The 21,588-nt window shown below is 42.9% G+C and overlaps 1 protein-coding gene and 1 pseudogene across 1 annotated transcript; one reads left to right on the top strand and one right to left on the bottom strand.

Moving 5' to 3' along the window:
• Window positions 1–547: 547 nt before the first annotated feature.
• Window positions 548–12,275, top strand: LOC116889600 (alpha-1B-glycoprotein-like). Its single transcript, XM_032890544.1, has 5 exons — window positions 548–1,028; window positions 1,214–1,507; window positions 2,006–2,323; window positions 3,083–3,370; window positions 12,154–12,275. Exons 1-5 carry the CDS (start codon window positions 548–550, stop codon window positions 12,273–12,275), a joined length of 1,503 nt encoding a protein of 500 aa, XP_032746435.1.
• A 7,868-nt stretch (window positions 12,276–20,143) lies between these two features.
• Window positions 20,144–20,969, bottom strand: LOC116889444 (annotated as a pseudogene).
• Window positions 20,970–21,588: the final 619 nt, after the last annotated feature.

Raw genomic sequence — 21,588 nt, 5'->3', positions numbered from 1 at the left:
ACTCTGGGCCCAGCAACTGACGCAGCCTGTATATTCAAGGAAGCCTCGGAAAACAGTGAGCGTGGGTTACGGGGATCCCTTTTCCTAATGGCAGCAAGCTAACCCTGACTCCTTTGCACTCCAGATACTACCAGTAAACCTACCCTATGGATTTACTAGTCCTTCAAGAACCCTTGGCAAGTCTGACATTGACTTGTAAGGTCTGTGAGCCTTCCAAAGACTTCCAGCTGCTCACAATGGGGTATTTCACGAGCTTGCCCAGAATACTAAACCTTTCATGTCATGCCATTTCCTACAAGTGACAATAGGGGCCTCTACCACTACCAATCAGGCTTGGCCTACTCTGTTAGATGAACAGAGATGAGCAATCTTGTGGAGGTGACAGGAAGAGGAAAGCAGCACCCTTCTCGGTTAGGGAGGCCGTGAAAGGAAAAGGGTGGTGGATGCTCCATCCATGTCACCTGGTATCTCTTAGCCTCAGTTTGCACATCTGTGAAGTGGGGTCTTATGCTGTCCCCAGATGTATAAGTACAAGTCTTATAGAGTGATGGAGATAGACTGTACCCTTTTCCTTGCTCTTCCCCCATCCCTTCCCTCTGCCTCCCTTATATTTTCTGCATCTGGAGTCCATACTCTCCTCCTCTTCAGAGTGAGACTGAACCACTCACCGATCCTGCTCTCCCTCATCCACACAGGTCCCTTGCCCAGGCCCTGGCTTTCTGCCAATCCAGTGCCCTGGATCACACCTGGCCTGAGGACATTCCTGCTGTGCCAGGGGACAGTGCGGGATGTAGTCTTCATGCTGAGGCGGGAAGGAGATGATGGTTTCCTGGCGATAGCTCCAACAGATGTTTCTCTGGAGGGAGCTGGACCCGATGGTTTCCAGAATATAACGCAGGCAGGAAACAAGGAAAAGGAACAAGGCATTTTCCAAGTTCATGAGCCTGGAAACTATAGCTGCAACTATTACACTAATACAGAATATACGCCCTCTAAGCCCAGTGGTACTGTGACCATCAAGGAGTATGGTGAGTATTGAACCCCAACAATGAAAGGCTCTATATAAGACTTGATGCATAGCGCCCAACGATGATTCAGTTGCTCCTGAGCTGTCACTGGAGGTTTGAGGCCAGAGAGAGGGGTTGTTGGTAGTGGTACCCTACAAAGCAGGGTCTCCTGGCCTCCTCACTTAGGTATCTTCTCTGCCTTGCAGTCACACCTCCACCACCCATGCTGACTTCTTTAGAAAGTTCCACAGTGGATGAACCCGAGATGACCCAAATGAGCCTTCTCTGTGTGGCTCCTCTGAGTGATGTTGAATTCCAACTGAGGCAGGGAGAACGTGAGATGAAGGTCCTTATGGTCAGCACCAGCCCAGAGCGAGCCAGCTTCTATCTGAAACTGTCAGACATGGGTGACCATAGCCCTTTCACCTGCCGCTACCGTCTAAACAGAATGACAGCGTGGTCTGAAGACAGTAAACCCGTGCAGCTCATGTGGAGCGATGGTAAGCCCCACAGAAGGGCTGAAGACCAGAGTAGGATAGGAGGGCATAGGTGGTGGTCAGAAAAGAGCAGGATGGGGACCCCAAAGCAGAATCTCCAAACCCAAAAAATTATCCAGTCAGCCTAGGCTTCCCAAGCTTCCAATAGGACAATTAATACTGAAACCTTTGAGACTTGCAAAGAATTGGATCACCTCAAGTGAGTCAGGCACAGACCTTGATGGAAAACACTTCTCGGGTATCCTAGCAAGAGTAGTGTGGACTTGCTGCCTGCCCAGGGTTTTCCACAGCTAGGAGGCTGAGACATCGTATTAAGTATGGCCTTCAGAAGCAGAAGAAAGGGAGAGAGAGGGGGGGGGCGGAGAGGGAGAGAGAGACAGACACAGAGAGAATGAACTAGGACTCATTTTAGACAAAAGACTTAGTCAAAGCACAGACTGAAGCACTCAAGGGTATCTTGCCATGACTTCAGTCTGGGTCAATGTGTCTGATCCTCCACAGAAACTCTACCAGAACCAGTGCTCACTATAGAGCCCTCACCTCATCAGAGCTTTGAGCCTGGTTCAACGGTACAGTTTCGATGTACCGCGCCCAAGGCTGGCCTAAGCTCTGAGGCTGGCCTACGCTTTGGCCTGCATCTCGAAGACTTGTATGAGCACAGGCTGCTCCAGACACAAAAGTCTTCTGGTAATGAAACTGTCTTCCAGCTGCGAAACGTCTCAGCCACAGACTCTGCCAGCTACAGCTGCATCTATACTGAACTGACGCCACCCTACTCAGGATCTGCTCCCAGCGACTTTGTGATTCTGAGGGTGAACGGTGAGCTGAGCATAGTCATGTGGATAGGAAGCCCAGTGGGGTGCTAGATAAGGGGGCAGAGGTTCTGTGCTGCGATCCTGTGACGGTCCATCCCTTCTGGGTTGTGTCTTAATGAGGTATTGGACTTTGAGGTCCTTGAAGGCAAGGCTTGGGACTCTGGTCTATTTCCCAGAGGCTAAACTGGCAGGTGTCAGGTAAAACCACTTTCTGACATTTTGGCTTCACAATTTTTGTGTTCAGGGCGCTCTCTTGTGCTTTAGTTTGTCTGTGATGTGTATGTCAGCATCACTCATTTCAATGACTGCCTACTCTGGCCTGGGACTATCACCACAGGCTTGAGCTAATTTGTAACTTTACAGAGCCCTAGAGTTCCTGGGGTCTATTTGTTCCTCTCATTTCCTCATCGAGGCCTCCCTGAATCAGAGGTCAGAGGTCATCCAGGGTGGGACCAAAGAGCCTCCAGCCAGGCTTAATTTTGACCTCAGACCTTTGAACTGCCAGAAGCAGTTTCCTAAAAGGTCTCTTCACCTCTCTGGGAAACCACAGAAGCCCCAGAACAGGTCAAAGCCTGGGAGATTCATAGCTCTTTTGATGCTGGAGGTTGTACACCTAGAGGAGGTAGAAACATTAAATGGATACCCAAGGAGCAAGGGAACCGGAAGATTCCTGGTGTGTAGTGCAAAAGGAGACAGAGTAAGCTTGCCATCGGGCCTCATAGGAAATGATCCAAACTGAGTACCACTCCTTACAAACCCCCAGGGCCACCCCCGCCACCAAAGCTCCAAGCTCTGCGGACAGGTAAAGTGTTTGCTGGTCACGATGTTGTTCTACGCTGTCAGAGTGATGTAACCGGGGTCACCGTGGAGCTGCTGCGTGATGGCAAATTTGTGCCCTACAGGATACTCCGAGTACTGAACAACTACAGTGACCTGGGGCTGCATTCTGTAGGTCCCCAACATACAGGGAACTACACCTGCCGTTATACCTCCTGGTTGCCTGAGCCTGTCCAGTCAGAGCCCAGCAACCCTGTGGAACTCCTAGTGGAAGGTATGGCTTCCGGAGTGGTGGTGGTTGGGTTTTGCCTCTTGATCTTTCCTGGGCTATGCATTCCGGTTAATTGTGCAATCTAGCCTGGTATACAAAGGCCCTGTGGTGATTTGCTGAGTCAAGTCACCTACTTCTTTGTCTAGGAAACTGATGTAGCTGCAGACACAGAACCAAATGTTCTTGGAAAGAGCAGAGACAGACGGGCAGAACTCCTATTCTTCCTGCTGCAAAATGTATTTCCCTCAAACTCCCTCCACTTAATAAAGGTCAAACAAGAGTTTGTTTAAAACATGTCTTCCATTTCTGGGTCTGGGGAGGTTGCAGGTGGGAGCGGATGTGCTTTCAGGACTGAGATCCTGGGTCTTTAAAGAGAATCGAGTCATGATTAGATTCTAAGGACAGAAGGGTGAAGGTCTCCCTTCTTTCCACAGAGCTCTCAAGATCCTCTTCTCTTGCCCTCTTGCGCCTGGCCATCTCATAGCTCCTGACCACTTCTTCCCCTTCCGCAGGTGTGGATATGCAGCTTGAAGCTCTAACCAAGCCTATCTTAGCTTGGAAGGGTCTGTCCCTACCCTACCAGCAGGTTAGAAAATAATACATTTCTGTCTGTGTTTTTATTTTTTACACTTATGCTCTGTTGGATGGAATCAGGGTGTCTCCCAATCAATGCATTATCTGAAATGACTTAACTAGAAAAACAAAACAAAACAGAAAAACATCCTCAGAGCTAAACCAATCTTTTCTTCCCTTCAGGCCTCAGTGGAGCCTGAGACTGAGGCCTGAAGAATTGATCTCTGAGGCAGAACCAGGACCCTCAGCTTAAAGCCAGACTGCTTCCCTGACATATACCTCACCCATCCCCCAATGCTTCTGGTACCCACAATAAACTCATAAATACTCTGACCACTGTTCCTCCAGTGCTTCTATTCAGAGGGCCCTTCTTCTCCTTACCATTCTTACTTAGATGATAAAATTTGAAGACTCGTGCTTCAAATCTAAAGAATTAGTTCCTTCATGTATTTTTTCCCAACAAATTCTAATTGGAAGTTCAGAATAACAGAGCTCAATTTCGTTAGTGGCAATGGCAAAGATGAACAATATGTGGTCCCTGTTCTTAAAGAATATGAGTCTAGGACAGAGCAAATGGTAGTAAGAAAAAGCTCTTGCATTGTTTACAAGCATGAAAACCTGAGTTAATACGCAAGAGTCCACAATAAAAGCAATAAATAAGTAAGATGAGGTGGCGTGCTTCTGCGATCCCACCGATCCTACAGTGAGATGGAGGGAAGACATGAGAATAGAACACCACCTATCTTGGAGAACAGAGTGACCAGGAAGGAGGAAGAGACATCCTGCATCAACATGGTAGGATATGATAACGAACTCTCAGAAGTCTATTTCTAACGGGCATGGACACAATCTTGCACACCCACACTCCCATATAGACATCTACTAATGAAGGAATGAATAAAGAGAGCTGTTAAGTCTAGGAGACTGCAGAGCAAAATGTACTCATAGAGCAAGATGCAGATTAATAATTCTAAAGAGCTCACAGGGCCTGTGTCTTGAATACCTTAAAAACTTCATAATAGGTCAAAAGGGCTCTTAGGAGTTGTTGATGACGCCTGACATAGCTGGAAATATGATGGAGAAAATATGAATTCTAGAAGATAGCAACCATTTCGCCTAATGTCAGTCTTCCCAATCTAGAGATGAGTAAACACTAAACACGTCTCCCAAATTGCAGAGTTAACAAACAGCAGAGCCATTTTCCATCCCAGTACCTATCAGCTCAAGTCACATCTCTTAATCATTAACTCAGCCTATCTTTAATTTGCCCTGTGAACCCAGCCACCAAGGATCCCAGGGATGACTTTTTGTTTGTGTCTTAAGGCAGGATCTTACTATGTATCTCCAGCTGGCTTTGAACACCTGGCCTGCCTAATCCTCCTGCCTCAGCATCCACATCATGAGGATTATAGTCATGTGTCACTGTGCCCAGTGCTACTGTGAAGATGTAAAAACCAGAAGAAACAGAGCGGGACAGCTATGGAATGTTCTGCACAGGGCCAAAGCCCCAAGCACAGAGAAGGTTTACAGAGGAAGCAGAGTTTAGGTTGAAGCTAGGAAAACACACCAATAGGATAGTGTTACCGTAAAGCAGGTCTGTCATAGTGTCCATGGAGAGCATGGGTGTGGTATGTGATGAGCAACCATGATTTGAAAGTGCAACAAACGTGAGATGATTTCTAAATCTTTTGTTCAGTAAGGTAGTGTCCTTTGATCACATAATTTGTAAGTCTTCTCTTTTCATCTGTACAATATGAACGTTATCTACCTCACAGGGCTGCGATTAGGGTGAGATTATTAAACAATCAACGGAAAACAAAATAACCTGTTTCCTGGGACATCACATAAGTTGAATTCTCATGAATTTCCTCTATGCCTTCCATAGATTTCCTGCACTGACCAGAGCTTGTTACAGGCAGAATATAAAGAATGGGGTTCATCCTTAGGAGCCCCAGGAAACAAGGAACCACCCATTCCCAGAAAAAAAGAACAGTTAATTGTATCATTAATAATATTAGGCATAGTTCCAGTGCTTGCTCAAGCTAATTAATTCTGTTCCAAATCCTGGAAAACAATTGACAGGGTGTGTCAAAAAAGAGCTCTATTTCTGAACTAGTGGTGAGGAGAAGCTTGTTCTCCACAATATCTGATGAAGAGAAAAGCTTCAACACTGCTTCCTACTGGCTACGTTACCCTGGTCGAGAAGAGGCCAGTAAACACTGGTGAGAATTAACTCTTACCCAAGTCTGTCTTTACATATAAGTACAGTTACCCAGGACAGAACAACTCAAGAAACCTCACTCTGTCATTTTCATTTTTATAAGTGCCCCAAGAGACAGGATCAGGAAGTCACGGGGTTTGCTAAGCTAGTGTGATGGTTGGAGTAGGTTTTGTCTCTTTCCCTGGAATTTAGAATCACGCCTTTGTGCTAAGACGTGATATGGCACTCAGATCCTCAATTCCACAGCCCTTTTACTCACTGTATTTTGCCAAGTAAAGTCTAGGAATGCTAATAAAACACACCATCTCTTAGCCTATATAGCAGGGCATTGTTAACCATGAAAGACATATCAGAAGAGAAGTCACAGAATAAAGGAAAATGCGCAGAGTACAAAAATGCCAATGTGTGAATATAGTTTCTGTAGAAACCATGCTGAACTGTTTAGGACAATGTTGAGATGCAACAGCATTGAGGAAATGGCTGGCAGAATAAGAGTCCATTCTCTAATCATGGTATGATCACTACTGCTTAAAATCAGAGCAGAGCTTGAAATCTATCAGCAAGACACTCAAAATACCACAGGATCAGGTCTGTTGACATTCTGTTCCCCACTAGAGAGTCCAGCTACCATTCTCCTGTTCCCACTGCTTGGGCATTGCCAGAGTTAGACAAAATGGAAAGCTGACAGAGTGATAGTACTGATTTCACATGTTGTCACCATGTGAAGTTTTTTATTCACACAGCACTGACTGAGTCACCCACGTGCCTTGAAGAATCCCCCACCCATGCTCCTTCTAATAAGCCCACACACTCATGGATTCAGAAGCTAAACTTGGAGGGAGCAACATCTGAGATTAGCTGTTGTTTAATCTGAAGGAAATGGGCCTTTCTATGTATCTTCCAGGACAAGTCACACAGCTTCTTCACAACCAAGAAAAGCAAAGCACATGAGGAACCTGGCCATTGTTCCCTGAGAATCTGGGAGTTTCAATCTTCCTAACAGAGAAAGACAACTGAACTATTTATTCATAAGTAGTATTCAATCATAAGTACAGTATTCCAAACATATCCTACTTATTGGGAGTCAATAGATAACATGACACTCTCCATCTTTTCCCCGATAGTGTAATTATAAATAATACTGGACCTATCCAATCACCCATGCCCAAACTTTGGAATCATCCCCAAATTTTCTTCTTTCTTCATGTCTATAAATCAGTTGCTCTAGATAATTCTAAAGAACATCCTCATCTCTATTCCTTTGGAGAGATGGACCATTCACTCCCTAGGAGCACCCTGTCACTCAGAGAGTAAGTCATGCATATTCTCTCCCATGATCCTCACAAAATTTTCTCAAACACAAATGTAACTCTGTTACCACCCAGTTACATACTCTTCTCTGATTCCTGGGAATTATTAGAGAAACAATGGCTAATGTCAACTGCTTACTATGTGTCAGTAATTAATGCCTTTATTAACTTGGCTCATTAGCTCACTAGGTAAGTTTCATAACTGTTCTTACTTATGCTGGTCATTATCTGTTAACTGACAGGTTCATTCATGCCCACCAATGTTCTCGTTTATTCCACAAAAATATGTAGAATCCTATGAGCTGCCTATGAGAATCCTATCTCAGCTGCTGTCTCTGGGGCATTGCCTAATGGAGGCATTGTGAAGATACCAGAAATCCTAGAAATGGAAAAGTGCGTTTTTTCTTCATTGCTCATTTCCAGCTTTTTCTGAAAACTCTTGCAGTGGTAGGAGTTAAAGCAGACTGTCTAGTGTATGCTACTACATGGACCACCTGAGAGCAGCAGCAGCAGCAGCAGCAGCAGCACAAGCACAAGCACAAGCACAAGCAGCAGCAGCAGCCCCTCTCCCTCCAATAGTTCAACATCGTTAAGTTCCCCATGCCTCTTCTAAATGCTGAGACATACTCCCTGACCTAAATAGAAAGGCTGCATCTCTCTTTAACTTCTGTATCTCTATCCAAGCATTTTGACTACTTATCACCATTAAATCTTGCTTTGCTGGAAATATCTGCAGGGCCTCATACATTTTTTTTTCACTGGGCACCAATTACTCATTTAATGCACTGAGAGGTTAGGTAACATGTTCCAAAATAAACAGCTTTAGGGTAACCTAAAGCCTAATTAAAACTGGACTTAACCCAGATAGTAAATCAAGCTACGCAAATTGCAGAAACAATCACTATTTTCCTCCATCAACCTATAGCACACAGTTGAGTGGAAGGTTGGCGTCTCAGACGGGATTGTTTGGTGGTTAGCATTGCTAATAAATGGATGAGCACACATCTCCTGCACAACTGTTGTTCAGAACACCGCTGTGACCTGCAGCTGCAGTGGATGTTGGATCTGTGCATAAATAATAAACAAATGAAAATGCTCCAAGTCTAGAACAAATCATCCAGGGGAGTGACTTTCTCCCTGACTTTATACTCCTGCTCCAAGACCCAGAGCCTGAATGCTCACATCCATTATATAGTATAAGCAGACAACAAATACTTGTTAAAAAAATTAATCACAAAACCAATCAAATGCACAGTCAGTCACACAACTGCCTAATGGTGTTGACAATTCCACCTTATTGATAAACAGTTTTCCCGGAATAAGGTGCAAAACCAAACCATTACATTTTCCTCAAAAACAAAGGCCTGTAATAGAACAGCCCATGAATAATTAGACATTAATGTCTCTAACTGGGAAAAATGTAACTCAGTCAGTCTCAGGGGACCTCCTGTATGAACAGGGTTTCCCTGCATTAGGGATTCTAACCTCTTGTTTATAACCAGAGCCCACAAATGATCTGTTGCTAAAAGAGAAAAAATCCATTAATCTCACAATTCAGTGAGTAATTTTATATTTTGAATAAATACAAAATAAAGAACATTAAGGCAGGAAATAAATCAGATATGCTGTAATTAGTTTGAAAGAACCAGATTTTGCTGCCTAACTCTCTCCACAACTCCAGCCTCATCCATCAATGTAAAGTGCATTGGATGACACGGAGATTTTCCATTCCTTTTTCAGACTGAATTAGTCAGTTGATCTGAATGGTAATTTGACAGGATGCTGAAGGGTGAACATGAGGGATGGGGTTATAACAGAGGTGGAAGAAAATGCTTAATAAAGTTTGGTGATGCTCCTGGTCTGTGCTTATGACCCATTAGCCTGTGTTGTAACTCTTCCCTCTTTTCCTTCTTTCTTTTCTCTTTTAGGAGCTCTAAACTCTCATTAGAATATGAGAAGGATCCTATGCATTTTCTAACCCATCTTCACAAATTTTAAAAGCTCAGCCTGAGACACTGATGGATTGGCTTATGTTGGGTCACCAAAATCAACTGGAGCTCCTGGACCAAACTCCTGGGAACATGACCCTAGCCTTGTGCCACAGAGATCAACAATGACAGAAGTGAAGGCAGAGTGGCAAGACTGTTCCTTGGTGAAGGCAGGCTTGATCTTCACTGCTATTTCTGTTCTGGGTGGGAGCCTCCTGTGTACTCATGATATGGATGGCTGGGTCTTCCATTCCTAGGATCAACATTCTGTGTGCTGTTCAGACAGTCCTCCCTCAATCCTGAGCCCTCCTTAGACTCCGGTTCAGGATACAGGCTTTGGTCTGCTTTCTAGAGCTTTTATTTTCTCTTTTCCCAACGTTGACACATCCTGATAAGAGGAAAGTTTTCTAGAATCATTAAAAGTAACTGATTCTGTGGCAGTAGAGGTAGAATAAGAAGCCTCTGGCTGGTTTATGTACCTTGAATACATCCATTTCCTAGTATGAGCAGAACGCTGAGAGAAGGCTACGGCCGAGCAAAGGGAAAACAAAGAAATAATACATACAACGTGCTTCCATCAATGAAGAACCAAAGCAAGCAGACAAACAAGAACACAACGATGACAGGTTCTTACAGAATAAGGTAAGGGGTAACATTCCCAAATAATGTACACTATTGTATGTTCTAGTGCAGGAATTTGAATAATTCATAATTAATAATTTGGGTTGCAGAACCCAGGGTGTTTGTGCTCTCTGACTTGGAGTTATAGCCCCAGCCCCCCCCCAAGACTCTTCTATTATATTACATGATAGATGTGTATTACATTCATCAGAAAAACAACCTATAGCTACTACTTTTAATAGAAAGTAATACACATAAAGAATTGCCCAGCCTACTTGAGAAACAGTTTAAGAAATGATATCCAAGTGTTCTCTGTTGGCATATAAATACTTTCCTGTTGTGAGGGGCCTAAAACCCCAAGATTTTGTAGACTACTTTGTTTGCTTTCTTTTAACTACAAGTTTTCAAGGAGAGATGTGGGAAGGTGGGCTTTGTGCTGTTTTCACAGGTCTGTATCTCAAACTTCCTTTGTGAGTCAGGAAAGGAGCATGTATTAAAACTCTCCTAGTCTTGGCTATTTGTTGAATCATATTGGCTATTCTCTGTTGAAACATGGTTCAAGATCGGGGTTGTGTGAAAAAATTCTGAATGCTTGTGACTAAACCCCAAGAAAACATGAGAGTCCTGTGGCTTCAGTTTCCTCAAAACTATGGAACTGCACTCAGAATGTGTTTTCGTGCTTTTTCCAAATGTAGCCGATAGGAATGAGTTTGCTTTAGATTATTCATTAAACTGGCTATTGTTTGTTTATATGCATCTGTGAGAAGACATGCTTTTGGCATGTGCAGCTTCTCTGCCAGGTACAGCTTACCCTTGTGATTACACACTTTATGAGGTGTCCCTCCTAACCCCCAGAGTAAAAATTATGCTCTGACTGAAGTTGGCTATTGCATGAGACATTAGTCCACTGTGTTTTTTTCATCCATTCTCTAAGGTCGCACTGCCTCTAAAATTGTGAGAAACCCTGCTTACTTATTATCCCAGCTCTGAAACATGTATGTGTGACTTCTGCTATTTCAGAAGAAGTTCAGTCAGATATTTTTCTGGGACCAGGATAGTGAAGATGGGCAGTAGTAAGTGAAGAGCAGAGAGAATTCACTTCTGATCTCTCATCTGCTCCTGCAGGGACATGAGTATCTCACCACTGCCTCAGAGTGTCGGTGTGGGCCTTGGGGTCTCACCACCTGAGCTCAGTGAATGATAAAGTCAGTACAGAACTAGTAAAGTAAAATTGAAGTTACTGTGTGGCTTCTAACCTCATAAAATCAGTGTTCCTTTTAAAATAAAAAACATGTACCCAGACATGGACTATGGTAAGACAGTGATATAAAACACAGAGAGGATCTGGTCACTATAGGGTAAAGAGAGAGTTTTAGTCAGACATTTCCTCCAGATCTCTGTAATGAAACCAATCCTTGATCTTCAACTTCCACCCTCCAGGATTCTGAGAGAAAAAACAAACTATTGTTTGAGTCTTTCCTTTGATGGCATTTTGCTATGGAAATTCTATCAACTCAAGAGGACACATAAATGTCACTTTTGGTGGTAGAAAGATGCTTTTAGGAGCACAGGGGATTTGGGGTAATAAGTGTAGAAGCATGAGGCTCAAAGACAGCTGGAAGAGTCATGTTTAGGATGTGGGTTCTATGAAGTTGGTTTGCTTTCTGCCTGTACCAGCCCTGCTTCCACAAATAGATCTGTGGGCACAAATTATTCAGAAGCATGCTCATCGAATCCAGAAATGCATTATTTAATGCTTTGCAACAGATGCACCTTTTAAATTCAGTTTGGGTTTGGGCCAAAATTACAATATTAAATTTTAATATTCAAACAGGAGCATGGCTTTCCATTCCTTGAACATACACCCACTTTCTCTTCCAGAATAGGCAGGGGAAAGGGGAATGGGATGAGAGAAGAGTAAACTGTGACTGATGTCCAGATCTCTGCATCTAAGTGGCCAAATCACCTCAAACCAATCACTTCCTTGCTGGAGAGTGTTGTCCCCTGTGTGGGCCTGCATGTTCTTCAAGGCCCCTTCATCTGATTGCAATCTCAAACCTGTGTCTTTCACAGAGTCGAGAAAGGAGAATGAAGAACAACAGACAGCCGAGCAGGAATTCCCATTGGACCATTGCCATTGTCACAACTGGGGTGGGTTTTGGAGCACCACGAAACTGAACATTGTTCAGCACTGACAGGTAAGTGCCATGGACAGGCTCTCTGAGGCATCTAAGAATGCAGTGCAGGAAAATGTCATAGTGACTGCTCTCCAGCTTCTTCTGGAAATGACAAACTGTAAACATATCATCAAGTCAACATTAAAGATTTCATGACTACAAAAACCTTACATTACCTCTTCTGCTTCTGGGGCTGCTTATGTGTGATTGTGTGGGAGCATGTGGACATGCACATATGTGCCTTGGTTCTCCGAGCAAGTTCCTAGTATTTCTTTGGGATAATTGTACTTTGGAAAGTAGGCTTTTTAGCATTGATATTTTTTTTCTGCTCTAAAAGCTACCTCTGGATTCCTTCTCTTTGCAAGAGCACACACTTATATCATTTCTTCTTCCCTTCAAAGGGACTATTTCCCCTCTATGCGTCCCCACTGACATCTACCTAAGGGTCCTTTGCCAGAACTTGACAATAATTGAACGGTCAACAGTTGACCAATTTTCCTGGCTCCCTTCTTGATCAGCTCCGCCAATCAAATTGTGCAGAGTATAAAATAATGTGTTAGGTGTCAAATGCCCCCCACAGACTTATATACTTGGTTCCCAGGGTTGACTTAGAGTCTTGTGGTAGATTTTAGCATTGGAACTGAGCTGTACTGAGTCTATGTGAGGCAGGTCTAGAGGTTTATAGCCTAATGCTAGTTCCTGTTGTGTTTCTGTTTCCTGATCTGTCCTGATGCAAGTGAGCATCCTCACTCTTTGCAGTCACAGATGGGAGCCTCTCCACATCTAGCTTCTTTCTCCATAATAGGTTAACCCATGAGCCACACCGACTTTTAGAGTTGCTTCTTGTTAGACATTTGATTGAACCATAAGAAGAGCAACCAATGCCAGTGTTTTTTTTTTTTTATTAACTGAATATTTCTTATATACATTTCGAAAAAGTTATTCCCTTCCGGTTTCCGGCAAACATCCCCTCCCCCTCCTTCCTTACGGTGTTCCCCTCCCCCCTCCCCTATTGCCGCCTCCCCCAACAGTCTAGTTCACTGGGGTTCAGTCTTAGCAGGACCCAGGGCTTCCCTTCCACTGGTGCTCTTACTAGGATATTCATTGCTACCTATGAGGTCAGAGTCCAGGGTCAGTCCATGTATAGTCTTTTAGGTAGTGGCTTAGTCCCTGGAAGCTCTGGTTGCTTGGCATTGTTGTACATATGGGGTCTCGAGCCCCTTCAAGCTCTTCCAGTTCTTTTCTCTGATTCCTTCAACGGGGTCCTATTCTCAGTTCAGTGGTTTGCTGCTGACATTCGCCTCTGTATTTGCTGTATTCTGGCTGTGTCTCTCAGGAGCGATCTACACTTCTACACTTCTTTGTTTCATCCATCTTATCTAATTGGGTGGCTGTATATATATGGGCCACATGTGGGGCAGGCTCTGAATGGGTGTCCTTCAGTCTCTGTTTTAATCTTTGCCTCTCTCTCCCTGCCAAGGGTATTCTTGTTCCCCTTTTAAAGAAGGAGTGAAGCATTCACATTTTGATCATCCGTCTTGAGTTTCATTTGTTCTAGGCATCTAGGGTAATTCAGGCATTTGGGGTAATAGCCACTTATCAATGAGTGCATACCATGTATGTCTTTCTGTGATTGGGTTAGCTCACTCAGGATGATATTTTCCAGTTCCAACCATTTGCCTATGAATTTCATAAAGTCGTTGTTTTTGATAGCTGAGTAATATTCCATTGTGTAGATGTACCACATTTTCTGTATCCATTCCTCTGTTGAAGGGCATCTGGTTCTTTCCAGCTTCTGGCTATTATAAATAAGGCTGCGATGAACATAGTCCAATGCCAGTGTTTTATTCCAGAATCATCAGAAGGGTGCTGGGACCTGGCAATGGAAAAGAGACCTTTCAGATGACACAAAATTTGGTTAAAAATGATTTTATTCTTAATCCTTTAGTGGGGTGGCTAGTTGGCCATATAGTGTAGCTTAATCAAGGAAATTTTATTCCATGGTCCTTAAAATAGTCTTCTAAAAGTATAGCAATCCTGCTCAGGATGGAAATAAAAGATAACTCTTTTTTAGGTAGTGGACATATCTACCACATTATACTTCTGCAGAAGACTGAAAAACCTTTGGTATAGAACTCCGTAGTGGAAGGATTTGACTCTTTTCCAGGCTGGCTACCTGGTTACCTAGTGTCTTCTGAGCATGGCAAGACCACTGTAGTCATAAAGTCACTTATATAGGCAGTCAACTATGGCTGCCTATATAAGATCCACACATGATCAAGATAGTTAATACCCAAGCACTGAAGGAAGGAAGAAGAACTCAGGAAATCCCCCTCCTAAAAGAGAAGCCACTGATAATTAATGCTCCTCTGGGAGGGAGATCTCTGTCATTCCTCTTTAAGGCCATTGCTCGTGGTAGGTCAACCATGCCCCAGTGGGTGGCCCACAACCAGAAGGTCATGATCAGCAAAAATCAGAGTTGATGAGTTATTAAATTTTAAACCTAAGACACCAAGTTGTGGGGGTATAAAGATGGGGTGAACTTTAGAGGAGTTAAGGAGAATAGTGGGGTTATGAATAGGAGGAAAATATATTGTACAGATTTGTCAAGGAATTATAAAAATATTTGAAAAACAATTACTACCTACATTTTGGGAAATCATATTGAATTCTATGAAAGCTACTTACCTCTGCTATTTCATTAAATGTAATAGATACCTGTGGTGGTGTGAATCACCACTGAATCTTTCATTGCCTTGGGCATTTGAATACCTGGTATCTAATTGGTGGTACCGTTTGGTTAGATTTAAGAGGTGTAGCTTTGCTAGAGTGAGTATGTCCATGGGATGAGGCTTGGAGAGTTTATAGACTCTTCACATTTCTAGTTAGCTCTCCTGCTTTGTGTTTTTGATTCAAGGTATAAGTCCTTAGTTTCCTGCCCTTGCCACCAAGTCTTCCCTTCACCATAAGGGCTCTCACCATATGGCTGAGCCATAAGGCCAAATAAACTATTCTGTAAATTGACTAGGTCATGGTGTTTTATCACAGTAATAGAAAAGTGACCAATACATCACTTACTGTTAATAGGTAGATGTCAAACCCAGTACTGTTTGAGCAAGGACTGTCATTCAGTATCAACTTTTGACTCATACCGTCAAGAAACAACTACCTGTAACCTCTGTATGTTCCATGCACTGTTTCATGTCTTCTGTCATGAACCTGTCACAGCAGGTTCATGGTGCAGGTATCACCATTAACCTCATTTGTGTGAAGACACTGAAGGTCAGAAATGTCTGTCAACTTCCACTAAGTCATACAATTGACAAGTATTGAGGCTAAGTTAACCCTGAATTTGTAATCTTAAAACTCAAGAATTTTGATCTCCCTTGTCTACTGCTACCATCCCAGAAGAGAAGGGGGTTCTATTTACATGTCTGCCTTCTCAAGGGTTATCACAGTAGCCCAGAGTGGGGTATGGCGTCTCCTCCTCTAGAAACAGTCTGCTGAATTTTACAAGTGCAACAATACAGGACATCTAGAACTAAACAGAGAAGGAAGACTAGAATCTAAACTACAAGTTTAAATGCTGAACTAAACTGGCTGCATATTTGATAACATGAGGTATTTCTGTTGTATTAGTTTCCTGTTGCTGCTACAGCAAATTACCATGTGTTTAGTGGCTTAAAGCATTGCCATTTTATTACTTTAGGGTTCCAGAGTTTGAAATAGTTAAATTGGATAAATAAAATGGTATCAAGTAGGATATATATGTAAAACTTATATATATAATATGAACTATATATAGTCTATCTTTTCCAACCTTTGAAGGTTACCTCCATTCTTTGGCTTGTGTCTCCTTCTCTTATCTTCAAAGTCCATGAGACTGGACCAAGTCCTTACACACCTGTTATCTTCTTTTCCCCATTAAGGATCAACTTTATAAGATTATATTAGGCTAACCTGGATAATCCAGGATCATTGCCTTATTTTAAGTTCTGTTGCTTATGAATTAGAATTATATCTCTAATCTTAATTCTCCTCTGTCATGTACAATGACATATTCAGATCCAGAGACTCTTTTTAGAGATGCATTATTCTGTTTGCTAAAACTAATTCTTAGGTGAAAAGGAGACTGAGAACCATCTTGTGGGTTTTTTTTTTTCCGTTTCTTTCAGAGGTCTTTAGTGTATAATTTACAAATGGACACATATAGCGCTTGAATTCCTTTTTAAGTGATGCACAGAATCAAGTGGCCCTCGTCAATGTCCTATTGCTGTGAATAGATGCCACGACCAAAGAAACACTTATCTAGGAAAACATTTAATTGGGGGTTTGCTTACAGTTTCAGAGGCTTAGTCTTATCATGGCAGGGAGCTTTATGGTAGGAGGAGTGGTGCTAGAGAAGTAGCAAAGAGTTGTATCCTTGTGTGAAGGCTGAAAGAGAAAGATGAACTCAGCCTTGCATGAGTTTTTGCCACCTCAAAAGCCCAACCCAACACTATCTCCAACAAGGCCACACCTCCTAATCCTTCTAATCTGATTGAAGAGTTTCACTCCCTGGATGGAATACATTTACATATTTTTATAATAAAAGTACAAATAACAGAAAAGAGACATCACAGTAGTGATAATCCTTGGCATATTTCTGTAACTCTAGGTACCAAGGACCCATATGGTCCCATACAGCCAATGAAGAAAGTCCATTTCACACAAGGAGCCTGATGGTTTGATAAATTAAATGACCTTCCAGCTACACTGGGAAGCAGGATCTGAATCTACAGTCCCTTTGATACAAAAGCCTATGATCTCAATGACTATTTCGATTTAAATCAACAAACATGGGTTAAAAGCTGACACCAAGCTCTGGTAAGGGGTGGATATTAGGAAGATAGAAAGCTTGATCTTAAGGAAAACAGATCAAAGTCCCACAAAATATTTGTTAGATGGCAGTTCTGGCCTTGGCTTAGCCACTTACAAAAGAAGAAAGGTAGATTATCCCAGTCTCTTCATATATATGATAAGATCATGAAATAGCTTTAGCTAATCATGGCAGAAAGATCAGACAAAGTCACTTAAGCCAAAGCCATTACGATTTAAAAGGGGGAGGGGTTGTTGGTAAAAAAGAGGCAAATGCAATTCCTATTAGGACAGTGTGGAGATAAAATGTTCTTAGGAGTGATTGCAGAGTATAATAATTTATATGAAGATCTATGAAAACATCATCACATTCCTATGCTAAAAAAGAATTCCTGTATTCTTCAATTCTTAAAGTATTAATAATCCCCTCATATAAAAGATTATTTGAGTATTTCAATTCCATTCTGCTGAGCATGCTGGCTTTTTTTTTTTCAATGAAGGGGTCTCATGTATAGAAAAGCTGACCCTCACAGCAGCTTTTAAAAAGCTTTGAATCCACCTTGACATGCACATGCTGGAGTCTGCACAGGTCTTTCACCCACTGGGAAAGAAGAGTGAGAAGAGTTTCAAACACTACAACTTGAATACTACAGGCATCTAATCTCTACTTAGCTAAAAATGTGTCCCTTAGCCGTGTAAATGACCCTTAGCCGTGTAAGAGACTCGCCTTCTATTTTCACACAGAAGTAACAAATGACAAAAGGTGGACGTGTCAATTAGAGTTGTGATTAGTTTAGTTGGTCAAAGGCACTGGGACAGAGAAACACTATCAGCAGTCACTGGACTTTAGCATCTAGCCAGCAGAGGGTGGAAGAGAGAGGACTTGACCCAGGATGCTACACCCATGATCATCAGGATATATGTCCTCTGTCCATATCCCAGTTGTAGATTAGTCTTCTAGCTGCTGCTGGCTACAAAGAAATCTGGGAAATGAAGTCTAGCTATGTGTCTAGGAACAAGTGGAAAACAGCTTTTAGGAACACTTGACTACCTCCACCACAAAGACTAAGGGAGGAGAAATATTGGCCGACAGGAGCCGGATGTAGATCACTCCTGAGAGACACAGCCAGAATACAGCAAATACAGAGGCGAATGCCGGCAGCAAACCACTGAACTGAGAATAGGACCTGCGTTGAAGGAATCAGAGAAAGAACTGGAAGAGCTTGAAGGGGCTTGAGACCCCATATGTACAACAATGCCAAGCAACCAGAGCTTCCAAGGACTAAGCCACTACCTAAAGACTAAACATGGACTGACCCTGGACTCTGACCTCATAGGTAGCAATGAATATCCTAGTAAGAGCATCAGTGGAAGGGGAAGCCCTGGGTCCTGCTAAGACTGAACCCCCAGTGAACTAGATTGTAGGGGGAGGGTGGTAATGGGGGAGGATAGGGAGGAACACCCATAAAGAAGGGAGGGGAGGGATTAGGGGATGTTTGCCCGAAACCAGGAAAGGGAATAACACCTAAATGTATATAAGAAATACTCAAGTTAATAAAGAAAAAAAAAAAAAAACTGGTAAGGTTTCTAAGCATGCCTGAAAGAGAGAATGTGAGAAAAGAAAGGAAAACAGCAGAAGGGTGTTTGAAGGAGTTGGGAATGAGTAGTGTTGTGTGGCCTCCATTCTACTGTGTGTAAAAATAACTCTGCTCAGTCCCCTTGTTCAGTAATGACTGTCCATGAGTGGGCCCATTTGGAAAGAATGAGAACAACGCTAACATGCAGGCTGCAGAAGGGATAATTTTGAAAACGTGCGCTCTCCTTTCAATTATTATTCCACTTGTCAGAACATGAATGACACTCTTTTTGGAGTGTTGCTTCCATGGCAGACTCCCAGCCTTTCTCCCAAAATATCGGAGTCTCTTTGTAAAGGGGATGTTACTAGTTGAAGGCCCTAAAAGCAGCACAGTCAAGACTAAGACTCTGCTTATAAACGCAATTGTCTCATGTTTTACAAATGGAGTGAAATATGAGACAAGAAGAAAGTGAACCCTAATCAGCTCAGGGACTGGCAAAGAATCTCCTTTTTATCTCCTGTCTACTGCATACCCATCCTGTCTAACTAAATCCCCCTAAGCCCTCAGTACAGTGAATGCTTGTCCATTTACAGATAAGGAAGTATAATTATCTGAAAGACATAGACAGGACTAAGGATCCAAACTGCTGATAATATCAAGAAAAACAACCAAATAACTTCTTTAAGTGTGCCCCGGAGAAGACGCAGAACATCACCTCGGGTACTATAACCTTGGAGGCAAGCAAACGCTAGGCAAGGAACCAAGCAGGAATATTGGAGGATGTGGAATGCAAAGTCGGTAGGAAAGGTATGTGATTTAATCTTGTTTCTCTTAGCTATTGTACACTAGGCTAGTGTTTACTCATAAGCATCCTACAAGTCTCGAATGTCCCTCCTCTCTCCCTGCGTTTACCTCAAGCCTATCCATCTATCACTTATACACCACTGATTCTTGGTCATAAATTTGTCTTACATGGACCCCAAGAACTCCTAAAAGAGAGCTTATATTTCGTAACCTTTACATCCTGGACTATTGTTTTTAAAGCCCTTACATGAGAAGACAACTTTCCTGGTTTGCCAGGAGCTGGCCCAGTTCTAGCTCTCAGAATCATTTATCCAGGAAAATCTTCACTACTGGACAAGTCAAGATACTGTTTCCTTATAATAGTTCTGAAATCTTTATTTCCTACATCTTATAAGAGATGCTCTTCTCTACCCTGAAAAGAACGATTGGTGGTACATACTTTCTAGATTGAATGAAGAAAATGAAATAAAAGGAAGAGAACATGACTCCTAAAGTATGGAGAAGATATTTTTTAAAGCTTAAGATTCAATCTGTAATGTAATACCTCTATCTTATTCTGATGTCAATTAAAAAACAAAAGAAAACAAAACCCCCACCAACCACCATGAAAACAGGTCAACTAACATCGTAAGAGAATCAAAAAGCACTTCAAACATCCATCGCTGAAGAGCAGTGCCTCTCTCCTGGTGTCTTCATCCGCCTCTTCTGCGTACTTCGGTATAGCACATTGTTTCCGCAGATGAACGTGTCTCCGTACTTATTCTTCAGCTGTCTGTTTACATACTCCTCTGTCTGTTCCAGTGCTATATTCATGTAGCCATCCAGGCAGGCCAGGACCCCTCGATAATCCACGCCAGAATTTAATTTCACCACAACTGGCCGCCTGATGATCTACTTTAAGAAGTCACTAGGGGTTTGCTTCCGTAGACTCACTTTTAACAGTCTTGGGAGACAGGAAACCTGAGTTCTAATCTCCTCTGCTACTTAATTAGCAGCTCGGGTAACTCATCACCATTTCACCTGTCATGGCCCGGGGCTCATCTTGCAGCCGGATCCGGAGCCCTCACAGGCCAGGCCTCCGTAGACACGCGGGCCGAAAACAGAAACTGCCTGGGGAAGATTTTTATTGTGGATATAAGAGGGAACGCAGGTAGAGGGACGAGTCCAGGCTGAACATGGCCAGAAGACTAAGCCAGACAACTAGAAGAGAGAGGGAGAGGGAGAGCAAGAGAGGAGCTGCCCACTCTGAGGGGCAGCTCTGACAGAGACCAAGAAACCAGGATAACCAAAATAGCTGCGTTATATAGGGATCAGGTGAGGAAAAGGAAGACAGAAGCCCTGGGAGGAGAAGTTTAGCATAGGGGTTGGGGTGTGAAGTGCTAAGTGAGACTTGTCCTGGGTTTGAGACCTAACACAGATTTTACCTTTCCTCCCAATCTCTCAATCGGTCAAAGCCAATTGGAGTTGATGCCATTGTCAGAAATAAGATCATGTCAGTGGGCTGTTAACACCCACCAAAGCTTGATGGGGTGGAGGGATCATCTTTTACCTTTAAATATTATGTAAAAAGCTCCAGAGAGACTAGGAATCCTTAGAAATTAGCATGTTCTCCCCTGGCCTGCATTGCTCCTAAGACAAGAGGATGAAAGGAAAACCAGGACTAGAAGCTGAGGTGAGATACACTGGGGTGAGCTGGGGCAATATTCTCAAGAGCTGTGAGGCCATGAATGTTGTGGATCATAACCCGAGACTGCTAACTCAAATGAGGCCCCAAAGTAAATTAGCTGCAGAAATGTCAGAGTCTGAAGCAAGACCACAGCAGTAGGACATGCGTAGGGGGAAAGCTTATGGGGCTCAAATCTGAACTTTAAGAGAAAGAGAAAAAAATATAGCCATTACCTCCCTGGCTTAAAATTTCATTTTAGGGTTTTATTACTTTAGCTGACCACCTATAATAAAGCTTGTCTGTCCCTGTTACTTACGTTAGGGTGCTGAAATAGAGCATCAGAGTGGATGTCACAGGAGGGCATTTATCACGTGCTGCTGTGTTTCCAGTGACGGCTCTGCTCTGAGCTCACAGACAGATGGCACCC

This window comes from Rattus rattus, chromosome 1 (genome assembly GCF_011064425.1).
Source record: "Rattus rattus isolate New Zealand chromosome 1, Rrattus_CSIRO_v1, whole genome shotgun sequence".
NCBI lineage: Eukaryota > Metazoa > Chordata > Mammalia > Rodentia > Muridae > Rattus > Rattus rattus.
This window is presented reverse-complemented; position numbering and strand designations above follow the sequence as displayed.

What these genes read in the sequence shown, in the direction of transcription:
- LOC116889600 (XM_032890544.1), top strand. Translation starts at nt 548, where the DNA reads ATGGAGATAGACTGTACCCTTTTCCTTGCTCTTCCCCCATCCCTTCCC. An exon ending in TGTGACCATCAAGGAGTATG is followed by an intron (nt 1,029 to 1,213) that starts GTGAGTATTGAA and finishes TCTGCCTTGCAG; the next exon opens with TCACACCTCCACCACCCATG. An exon ending in GCAGCTCATGTGGAGCGATG is followed by an intron (nt 1,508 to 2,005) that starts GTAAGCCCCACA and finishes GATCCTCCACAG; the next exon opens with AAACTCTACCAGAACCAGTG.